Source organism: Sapajus apella, unplaced genomic scaffold, assembly GCF_009761245.1.
Source record: "Sapajus apella isolate SASKATOON/1434 unplaced genomic scaffold, GSC_monkey_1.0 scaffold14, whole genome shotgun sequence".
Lineage (NCBI taxonomy): Eukaryota > Metazoa > Chordata > Mammalia > Primates > Cebidae > Sapajus > Sapajus apella.
This window is the reverse complement of record NW_022436954.1, coordinates 14581375-14592779: the sequence shown is the minus strand read 5'-3', so window position 1 is coordinate 14592779 and position 11405 is coordinate 14581375. Positions and strand designations below refer to the sequence as shown.

General features: G+C 37.8%; 1 protein-coding gene across 1 annotated transcript; it reads left to right on the top strand.

The window, feature by feature from the left end:
• The first annotated feature begins 3125 nt into the window (after positions 1–3125).
• LOC116554454 (olfactory receptor 4C6) lies at positions 3126–4528 on the top strand. Its single transcript, XM_032282422.1, has one exon. It carries the CDS (start codon positions 3148–3150, stop codon positions 4075–4077), a length of 930 nt encoding a protein of 309 aa, XP_032138313.1. The 5' UTR covers positions 3126–3147; the 3' UTR covers positions 4078–4528.
• The last annotated feature ends 6877 nt before the right edge of the window (positions 4529–11405 follow it).

Genomic DNA, 11405 nt, shown 5'->3' with positions numbered 1-11405 from the left:
ATTGGGGTTAGTCAGATGCCTGCAAGAAACCGTGAGGCGGCTACACCATTTCTCTAAGCTTCAGTTGCTGCTTTGAAAAAATCCAGTCATAATACTTCATATGGCTGTTCATGACAATCAAATGAGAAAACGCCCTTTAGCCATTGCCCATAATTAGTAAGCAATACAAACGTGGTAGCTATGGCTTCTCTTCTACCAATTGTGCTGCTGCAGAAATTGAGGATTGGGGAAATTGAGATGACAAAGTCAGGATGTAGCCTGCCTAGGACTTATAGGTAGGTTTGCTGTGTCTGACTTCAGGAACATACCCTTTGAACAGAAAATCAAGTATGAAAAAAAATAACAGGGTGTGAGTCTGGCAGGAAGTGAGTGGCACTGGCAGTGGAATAAATGTAGTGAAACACACGAGGGCATGTGTATTCTGGAGTAGTGGCTTCCATTTTTCTGAACATGAAATGAACCACCCCTCTAAGGAAATCTTACACAGAGACATGAACAATTAATACAAATAACAACTGAGTGTTTGTGTTTGAAGAGGACGCTCATCTGGGGAACCATCCTTATACCGCAGTAGAAAACTGAGGTTCAGAGATGCCAGTCGCATGCCCAAATACAGATCAAGTTAGTGATGTAAACCAGAATAAAATCTACTTGTCATTTATTACTCCCAAGCCAGCGTTCATTTTGCTTTACAAGGATTGTTGCAAAAAAGAACTTAGTCCTTAGGCTAAAAAGGAGAGTCTGAGGTTAAGTACAGCTAGTGCTAGACTTACAACCACGATTGGTTCCGACAGACCGGTCGTAACACAATTTGGTCCTAAGTTGAGCAGGCTATATGTACAGTACTGTGAAATGATGTTATAAAAATCTTTAAGTCATATTTTATCATAATTTTCTTTCATTATTGTTATATATCATAATTTTCTTTGTTCATTTTATGCCATTTGTATCATCTCTACACCATTTTGTTTCTTATTTTTACATTCGTCAGGTTTAAGTAAAACACTGCATTACCAGTACAACTGGTTTAATATTTGCAAAACATACAAAATTATAAAATACAGGTGCATATAAAAATACAAAATACAAAATACAGGTGTAATAAATACCATAGAAAACATTTTCCCAATTGCAAAACATATCAAAATATATAAACATGTACGAAACATTTTATTGGCCGTTTTTGAATTTGATCTTCCATCCAAATATACAGCAATTTCTCCATTTCGTGGATGGGCCCGCTTCGTTGCTTTGTTATAACTGTTGATCGCATGGGTGCAGAACCTTTCACAGCTTCATGAATTCTTTCTTTATCTTTCAAAATCGTCGACACAGTCGAGTGTGATAACTTCGTATCACGTGCGATCACATTCACTTTCTTTCCTCCTTCGTACTGCTTAATTACCTTGATTTTCATGTCGAGATCGATGGCCTTTCTTTCCTTCTTGGCAGGCTGAGGCGTAGACAAAGATAATTTCCTGTTGGTAGACATCTTGGGAGGGGTTTGATGAAAAATATCCAAGACACAAAACACAAATTGCTCTACTGAGTCTGGGATAACAGTTGAAATGGTGCACACGGAGATGGTAGTGCTGCCGGAAGCTGGTCCACACTGTCGTACGCCCAGCTGGGCAACGTTTGCGCTGCCAGACGTGGAGCAATCGTGGCTAACGATTGTGGTCGTAAAGTCGAATGGTCGTAAGTTGCATAGGTCGTAAGTCGATCATTACTTGTAATATACGACACTTCCACAGTTTCCTGTGGTTGTTCAGCACTCCGTGGTAAGGGATGGGGGTGGAGTGGTTACTGAAAAGCAAGAGTTACTTCTCAGCATTCATAGAGAGGTATAATCCAAATATCAATGTGAAGCTTTGTTTTGTGCAAAATTTCTTAGCTGCGGTGTCCAGGGTCTGCTTTATGGTCCCTAGTAATATGAAGTATGCTTCACTGCAGGTTTTTCTCTTGTTTGCAGTAGTAACTCCCCTGCAATACAGTCTATTCTTCTTTTATCAAGTGGTGGTACATACTAGGTATGAATCTGAGCTGTGTGGTCAAAATGGCAGCTCCAGCACAAACTAGTTATATAATCTGGTGCGAGATATTTAACTTCCAAGGGCTTCAGTCTCTCTTTACAATGGGAGTAGTACAGGTACCTACCTCATGTGATATCACGAGGCTTAAATAAAATAATACAGCTAACATACCTGGCATAGTCCCCAGCAGCATCGTCAGCCTAAAAGCTAATTGCTTAGTTGTTGTCATTTTGCTGAGAAATCCTTTGTTCCATTTAGGAAACTGAAAGGAATGACATAGGCTAATTCAAGGTTCAAGTCAGTTATATTGGGGATCTGGAGTTTTGCTGAACCCCGTGATGGTTTATCATCTTCATTACTGAACAATATATTAGTCAGGGATTATAGAGTAACTACTTTTAGGTATATGATGATCATTTAAAATTTAGAAGGAAAGCACAAAATTACAAAAGAATAAAATTTTTTTTTTTGGAAAAAAAGCACAAGAATTACCTACTTCATCACATTATTTTTAAGATAAAGCAGGATAATAACTGAAATATATTTAGCATAGAGATTGGTGAATGATAATCTCACAGTATAATTACTAGAGAAGCTGTAATGATATTTGAGGGTACTGATTCTGACATCAGAAAATGTGGTTCAAATTCTAGCTTCACTACTGAATAGCTATGTGACCTTGCCTAATTTCTTTAAACTCTATGAGAGTAGGTTCCTATTTCTGTAAAACAAAGTTAACCATAGAATTATTCTAGTGCCTGGAATAAGGAATTGCCCCCAAAGTGAGATAGGTGCTAAAAAAGTTATCTACTGATTATTATTATTATAAAGGTAGGAGAAGGAGGAAAAAATCTATTTCACATGAAAACACAATCTAGAAACGGAGGAGAAAAGGCTTAGGGAAAACTTGCATAAATAAAGCACTTAACTTTTACATTATTTAGCACATTCTTAGAAGTCAAATGTCTAGATGGAGAATAGATGAATAAAAACCAACAACAAATTCCCCGAGGTCCTGGAAATACAGGAAGCCAAATTATCCACTAATTATAAATCATATCTTGTTTATTTAGGATTTTCAACTCTCAACTGGATTCATATCAACACCTGATAAATGGAAAATCGAAACAACGTGACCGAATTCATTCTTCTGGGTGTCACAAAGAACCTGGAGCTGCGGAGAATATTTTCTGCTGTGTTTCTCATCATGTATGCAGCCACAGTGTTGGGGAATCTACTCATTGTGGTAACTGTGATCACAAGTCAGAGTCTGAGGTCACCTATGTATTTTTTTCTTACCTTCTTGTCCCTTTCGGATGTCATGTTCTCATCTGTCATTGCCCCCAAGGTGATTGTAGACTCCCTCTCCAAGAGCACTGCCATCTCTCTCAAAGGCTGCCTGACCCAGCTCTTTGTGGAGCATTTCTTTGGTGGTATGGGGATCATCCTCCTCACTGTGATGGCCTATGACCGCTACGTGGCCATCTGTAGACCCCTGCACTACACGACCATCATGAGTCCACGGGTGTGCTGTCTGATGGTAGGAGGGGCTTGGGTGGGGGGATTTACGCACGCAGTGATACAACTTCTCTTCATGTATCAAATACCCTTTTGTGGTCCTAATATCCTAGATCACTTTATATGTGATTTGTTTCAGTTGTTGACCCTTGCCTGCATGGACACCCACAACCTGGGGCTCTTAGTCACCCTCAACAGTGGGATGATGTGTGTGGCCATCTTCCTTATCTTAATCGCATCCTACACGGTCATCCTATGCTCCCTGAAGGCTTACAGCTCTGAGGGGCGGCATAAAGCCCTCTCTACTTGCAGCTCCCACCTCACAGTGGTTGTGTTGTTCTTTGTCCCCTGTATTTTCTTGTACATGAGGCCTGTGGTCACTTACCCCATAGACAAGGCAATGACTGTGTCAGAGTCGATCATCACACCCATGTTAAATCCCTTGATCTACACGCTGAGGAATGCAGAGGTGAAAAATGCCATGAAGAAACTCTGGATGAAATGGGAGGCTTTGGCTGGGAAATGACTGCAAGGCTGAGAACGTCATGTGTTTCCCAAAAGGAGAAGTCATTCTTTCAGGAATGTGTAGGAGCTGAAACTGTCCATTCTTCACTGGCTGTCAAAGGAAGCTCTTTTTTGAGATGGAGGCTCTCTGCGTCACCCAGGCTGGCGTGCAATGAACTAATTTACACTCCCACCACGATCTCTGCTCTGCAGTCTCCACCTCCTGGGTAATTCTCCTGCCTCAGCCTCCCCAGTAGCTGGGACTACAGGCACATGCCATGACACCTGGCTAATTTTGTATTTTCAGTTGGATGGAGTTCCACCCTGTTGCCCAGGCTGGTCTCAAATTTCTGAGCTCAAGTGATTCCCCTGCCTCTGCCTCCCAAACTGCTGGGATTACAGGCATGAGCCACCGCGCTAGCAGAGAGGAAGCTTTTAAAATTGTAAAATCAGGTTTATGATTCAGATTCTGTGCAATTTAGAGATTAAGATACTCTCCATTGCCTAGCTTCCCTTGTCTTGGAAACTCTTTGCCTTGTCCTAGGATTCTCTTATCTTGCTTTTGTTTCCACCTCCAAACACATTTGAGACCCTTGCCTCTTCCCTCACTGTGCATTAGTCATATTTTTTTTCATCTGTACTCAAAACTGTGCAAGCCTTTGCTCACCTCAGTGCTTTTGCTTTTATGTACTTTAAGTTCTGGGGTACATGTGCAGAATGTGCAGGTTTGTTACATAAGTATACACATGCCATGGTGGTTTGCTGCATCCATCCCATCATCTACATTAGGCATTTCTCCTAATGTTATCCCTCCCCCTGCTACCCCTTCCCTAGTCCCCCAACCCCCAACAGGCCCTGCTGTGTAATGCTCCCCTCCCTGTGTCCATGTGTTCTCATTGTTCAACACCCACTTGTGAGTGAAAACATGTGGTGTTTGGTTTTCTGTTCTAGTGTCAGTTTGCTGAGAATGATGGTTTCCAGCTTCATCCATGTCCCTGCAAAGGATATGAACTCATCCTTTTTTATGGCTGCATAGCATTCCATGGTATTTGTATGCCACATTTTCTTTATCCAGTCTATCATTGATGAGCATTTGGGTTGGTTCCAAGGCTGTGCTATTGTAAACAGTGCCACAATAAACATATGTGTGCATGTGACTTTACAATTGCATGTTTTATAATCCTTTGGGTGTATACCCAGTAATAGGATTGCGGGGTCAAATGGCATTTCTAGTTCTAGATCCTTGAGGAATCACCACACTGTCTTCCACAATGATTGAACTAATTTACACTCCCACCAACAGTGTAGAAGTGTTCCTATTTCTCCACATCCTCTCCAGCATCTGTTTTCTCCTGATTTTTTAATGATTGCCATTCTAACTGTCATGAGGTGGAATCTCAATGTGGTTCTGATTTGCATTTCTCTAATTACCAGTCATGATCAGCATTTTTTCATATGTTCATTGGCTGCATAAATGTCTTCTTTTGAGAAGTGTGTGTTCATATTCTCTGCCCACTTTTTGTTTGGGTTTTTTTTTTCTTATAAATTTGTATGTTCTTTGTAGATTCTGGTTATTTGTCAGATGGGTAGATTGCAAAAATTTTTTCCCATTCTGTTGGTTGCTGGTTCACTCTAATGATAGCTTCTTTTACGTGCAGAAGCTCTTAAGTTTAATTAGATTTCATTTGTCTGATTTGGATTTTGGTGCCATTGCTTTTAATGTTTTAGTCATGAAGTCCTTGCCCATGATTATGTCCTGAATGGCATTGCCTATGTTTTCTTCCAGGGTTTTTATGGTGGTAGGTCTTATGTTTAAATCTTTAATCCATCTGGAGTTAATTTTTGTATAAGGTGTAAGGAAGGGATCCAGTTTCAGTTTTCTGAATATGGCTAGCTAGTTTTCCTAACACCATTTATTAAATAGGGAATCTTTTCGCCATTGCTTGTTTTTCTCAGGTTTATCAAAGGTCAGATGGCCGTAGATGTGTGGCATTACTTCTGAGGCCTCTGTTCTGTTCCATTGGTCTATATTTCTGATTTAATAACAGTACTATGCTGTTTTGATTTCTGTAGCTTTGTAATATAATTTGAAGTCAGGTAGCATAATGCCTCCAGCTTTGTTCCTTTTGCTTAGGATTGTCTGGGCTATGTGGGCTCTCTTTTGGTTTCATATGAAGTTTAAGGTGTTTTTTTTTTTTTCTCCAGTTCTGTGAAGAAAGTCAATAGTAGCTTGATGGAGACAGAACTGAATCTATAAATTACTTTGGTCAGTATGGCCATTTTCATGATGTTGATTTTCCCTAACCATTAGCATGAAATGTTTTCCCATCTGTTTGTGTCCTTTTTATTTCGTTGAGCAGTGGTTTGTAGTTCTCCTTGAGGAGGTCCTTCACATCCCTTGTTAGTTGTATTCCTAGGTATTTTATTCTCTTTGTAGCAATTGTGAATGGGAGTTCACTCATGATTTGGCTCTTTGTCCGTTATTGGTGTATAGGAATTCTTGTGATTTTTGCACATTGATTTTGTATCCTGAGACTTTGCTGAAGTTGCTTACCAACTTAAGGAGATTTTGGGCTTCGATGATGAGTTCTTCTAAATATACAATCATGTCGTCTGCAAATAGAGACAATTTGACTTCTTCTTCTCCTAATTGAATACCCTTTATTTCTTTTTGCTGCCTGAATGCCCTGGCGAGTACTTCAAATACTATGTTGAATAGGAGTGGTGAGAGAGGGCATCCTTTTCTTGTGCCAGTTTTCTAAGGGAATGCTTCCAGTTTTTGCCCATTCAGTATGATATTGACTGTGGATTTGTCATAAATAGCTTTTATTACTTTGAGATACATTCCATCGATACCTAGTTTATTGAGAGTTTTTAGCAAAAAGGATTTTGTCAAAGGCTTTCTCTGCATCTATTGAGATAATCATGTGATTTTTGTCTTTGGATCTGTCTATGTGACGGATTACGTTTATAGATTTGTGTATGTTGAGCCAGTCTTGCATCCCAGGAATGAAGCCTACTTGATCATGATGGATAAGATTTTTGACGTGCTTTTGAATTTAGTTTGCCAGTATTTTATTGAAGATTTTTGCATCTATGCTCATCATGGATGTTGGTCTGAAATTTTATTTTTTAGTTGTGTCTCTGCCAGGTTTTGGTATTAGGATAATGTTGGTTTCATAAAATGAGTTAGGGAGGATTCTCTCTTTTTGTATTATTTGGAATAATTTCAGAAGGCATGGTACCAGCTCCTCTTTGTACCTCTGGTAGAATTTGGCTGTGAACCCATCTGACCCTGGACTTTTTTTTTGGTTGGTAGGCTATTAACTACTTCCTTAACTTTAGACCTTGTAATTGGTCTGTTCAAGGATTCAGCTTCTTCCTGGTTTAGCCTTGGGAAGGTGTAAGTGTCCAGGAATTCATCTATTTCTTCTTGATTTTCTGATTTTTGTGCATAGAAGTGTTTGTAGTAATCTCTGATGATAGTTTGTATTTCTGTGGAATCAGCGGTGATATCCCCTTTATCATTTTTTATTGAATATATTTGATTCTTCTTTCTCCTCTTTTTTGTTAGTCTGGCTAGCAGTCTATCTATTTTGTTAATCTTTTCAAAAAACCAGCTCCTAGGTTTATTGATTTTTTGAAGGGGTTTTTGTGTCTCTATCTCCTTTAGTTCTGCTTTGATCTTAGTTATTTCTTGTCTTCTGCTAACTTTTGAGTTTGTTTAATCTTACTTCTCTAGTTCTTTTCATTGTGATGTTTGGGTGTTAATTTTAGATCTTTCCTTGCTTCTCATGTGGGCATTTAGTGCTGTAAATTTCCCTCTAGACACTACTTTAAATGTCTGCCAAAGATTCTGGTATGTTGTGTCTTCATTCTCATTTGTTTCAAAGAATATCTTTATTTCTGCCTCCATTTCATTATTTATCCAGTAGTCATTCAGAAGCAGGTTGTTGTTTCCATGTAGTTGTGTGGTTCTGAGTTAGTTTCTTAATCCTGAGTTCTAATTTGATTGTCTGAGAGAGTGTTTGTTATGATTTCCATTCTTTTGCATTTGCTGAGGAGTGATTTACTTCCAATTATGTGGTCAATTATAGAGTAAGTGTTATGTGGCACTGAGAAGAATATATATTCTGTGGATTTGGGTTGGAGAGTTCTGCAGATGTCTATTAGGTCTGCTTTGTCTAGATCTGAGTTCAAGTCCTGGATATCCTTGTTAATTTTCTGTCTTGTTGATATGTCTAATATTGATAGTGGAGTGTTAAGGTCTCCCACTATTTTGCGTGGAAGTCTAAGTCTCTTTTTAGGTCATCAAAAACTTGCTTTATGCATTTGGGTGCTCCTGTATTGGGTTCATGTATATTTTTGTTAGTTAGCTCTTCTTGTTACATTGATCCCTTTACCATTATGTTATGCCCTTCTTTGTTTCTTTTGATCTTCGTTAAAGTCTGTTTTGTCAGAGACTAGGATTGCAGCTCCTGATTTTTTTTGCTCTCCATTTGCTTGGTAAATCTTCCTCCATGTCTTTATTTTAAGCTTATATGAGTCTTTGCACATGAGATGGATCTCTTGAATACAGCACACTGATGGGTTTTGACTCTTTATCAAATTTGCCAGTCTGTTTCTTTTGATTGGGACATTTAGCCCATTACATTTAAGATGAATATTGTTATGTGTGAAATTGATTGTGTCATTTTGATGTTAGCTAGTTGTTTTGCCCATTGGTTGATGCAGTTTCTTCACGGTGTCAATGGTTTTTACAATTTGATATGCTTTTGGAGTGGCTGGTACTGGTTGTCCCTTTCCTTGTTTAGTGCTTCTTTCAGGAGCTCTCGTAAGGCAGGTCTGGTGGTGACGAAATCTCTCAGCAATTGCTTTTCCGTAAAGGATTTTATTTCTCCTTCACTTATGAAGCTTAGTTTGGCTGGATATGAAATTTTAGTTTTTAAATTCTTTTCTTTAAGGATGTTGAATATTGGCCACCACTCTCTTCTGGCCTGTAGGGTTTCTGCCAAGAGTGAGTCTGATGGGCTTCCCTTTGTGGGTAATCCAACCTTTCTCTCTGGCTGTCTTTAGCATTTTTTCCATCATTTCAACCCTGGAGAATCTGGTGATTACATGCCTTGGGGTTGCTCTTCTCAAGGAATATCTTTATGGTGTTCTCTGTATTTCCTGAATTTGAATGTTGGCCTGTCTTTTGAGGTTGAGGAAGTTCTCCTGGATAATATCCTGAAGAGTGTTTTCCAGCTTGGATCATTCTCTCCATCGCATTCAGGTACACCAATCAAACACAGATTTAGTCTTTTCACACAATCCTGTATTTCTTGGAGGCTTTGTTCATTTCTTTTTACTCCTTTTTCTCTAATCTTGCCTGCTCATTTTATTTCATTTAGTTGATCTTCAATCTCTGATATCCTTTCTTCCACTTGTTTGATTTGGCTATTGAAACTTGTATATACTTCATGAAGTTCTCATGTTGTGTTTTTCAGTCTCATCAAGTCATTTATATTCATCCCTAGGCTACTTGTTCTAGTTAGCATTTCTAACTTTTTTTCAAGGTTCTTAGTTTCCTTGCATCAGGTTAAAATAAGCTCCTTTAGCTTTGTGAAGTTTGTTATTACCCGCCTTCTGAAGCCTGCTTCTGTCAATTTGTCAAACTCATTCTCTATCCAGTTTTATTCCAAGGCACAGGGAAATATTTTTAACATTAATTAAAAATTAAGGAATAAGAAATTCATTACATGAAATTATAAAATACATACACAAATTTGCAAAAATACAAAGATCAAATATTATATTAAAACTTTCTAAAATGTTGGATGTAATTATTATTGGAAAGAAGAAAAGACATTTCTTTTATGTTTATATTTTTCAAGAGTAATGTTACTGTGATAACTAGAAAAGTAGCTTAAAAATGCATATACAACATGAGCCAATTTTGTTTTATCAATGTGCACACATGCACCTTAATAATGTTTGCATCAAGCTACAGGGTCAATATATTTTATACACATTTTTTCTTTTCTTTTCTTTTCTTTTTTGGAAATAGCTAGGAGAGAAAGATCAATATAGACATTTTTTTCTTCAAAGAAAGGAGAATTCCTTTGAGCAAATGAACGAGGAAGAAGGGCTACAATGTCACCAATGCAAGAACCTCAAATCAGAGCTTCAAGAATATCTGTAGGGCCAGAGAAGGGAAGCTCAGAGGGGATCTCATGGAAAAACTTCTGTGTGTAAAGAAGAGAAATAATTGTGAGAATGTTGCATAGACTGGAGGAGACATCTAGGAAAAAAAAGTATAATAATGTTTGAAAAAATATTTCCTTAGAAGCGTTGAAAATAGACTAGACAAAAATAAAATGCCTAGAATGACTTTCACATTAATTCTTTGGATGAAAATCAAACCTCATAACCTGCCCTAGGCAGCTTCAGTGCCTTGGATATGGTTTTAGAATGGTCTGACATGTTTTTCACATCTATAAATTATTAAATATCTCACATAAAGACTTCAGAAGAAAACAGAAGAGACAGAATGACAATAGAAATATCCCTGTAACTGTCACATGAATCAAGAAGTAGACTACTCCATGATCTCCAAAGGCCACTCTATGTCCTTTCTGGCCTCACTCCTTTGCTTCTCCCAGAATTAACAAGTTTCCTGACATTTACAATCTCTTTCTCACCTTGCAGCTTTAGGCAAAGTATGTATCTTATCTGCAATGGGGTCTTTCTCACAGGTAAAATAAAGGACATTCTTAGAACCCATCTCATTAGGTCATCGGGAGGATTAAACTAGAGCGCTTATGATATGGTGTATAATAAACACTCAACATGCATTGACAGTGGTTTCTTCTGCTCATATAGTGCATGGAAGCCAGCTTGAATGTTGCATACAGAGTTAGAAGAAGAAAGAAAGGAAAGAAAGAAATATGAAAATGATATAAAGGGCTTGGGAAAACATTAAAACATGTTCCATCAAAAAATTACAATATGTTCTATTTTTTCCAAATTATTTTAATGGAGGTTTTATATATCCATACAAAATAATACTAAAGTTTATTTGTTTACATTTTTCTGAAATTCTACCTAGCAATTGAAATTCTACCTAACAAACTAAAACCTATCATACTTCTCTCAGAGAACACAATATGTATGTTTTTTGAGGGAAGATGAAGACCATTATCTACCATAAAAGTCAGAGATGTCCATCTCACTTTAGTCAATTTATAGAGATTATGGAAATAATAAATCCTTCACTTAAAAAATGTTCCTACATATCCTAATAATGCTAAGTATCAGATAACATATCAAGAAAAGATAACATATTTACAATTTTCAGTAATCAGAAAA

What these genes read in the sequence shown, in the direction of transcription:
- LOC116554454 (XM_032282422.1), top strand. Translation starts at nt 3,148, where the DNA reads ATGGAAAATCGAAACAACGTGACCGAATTCATTCTTCTGGGTGTCACA.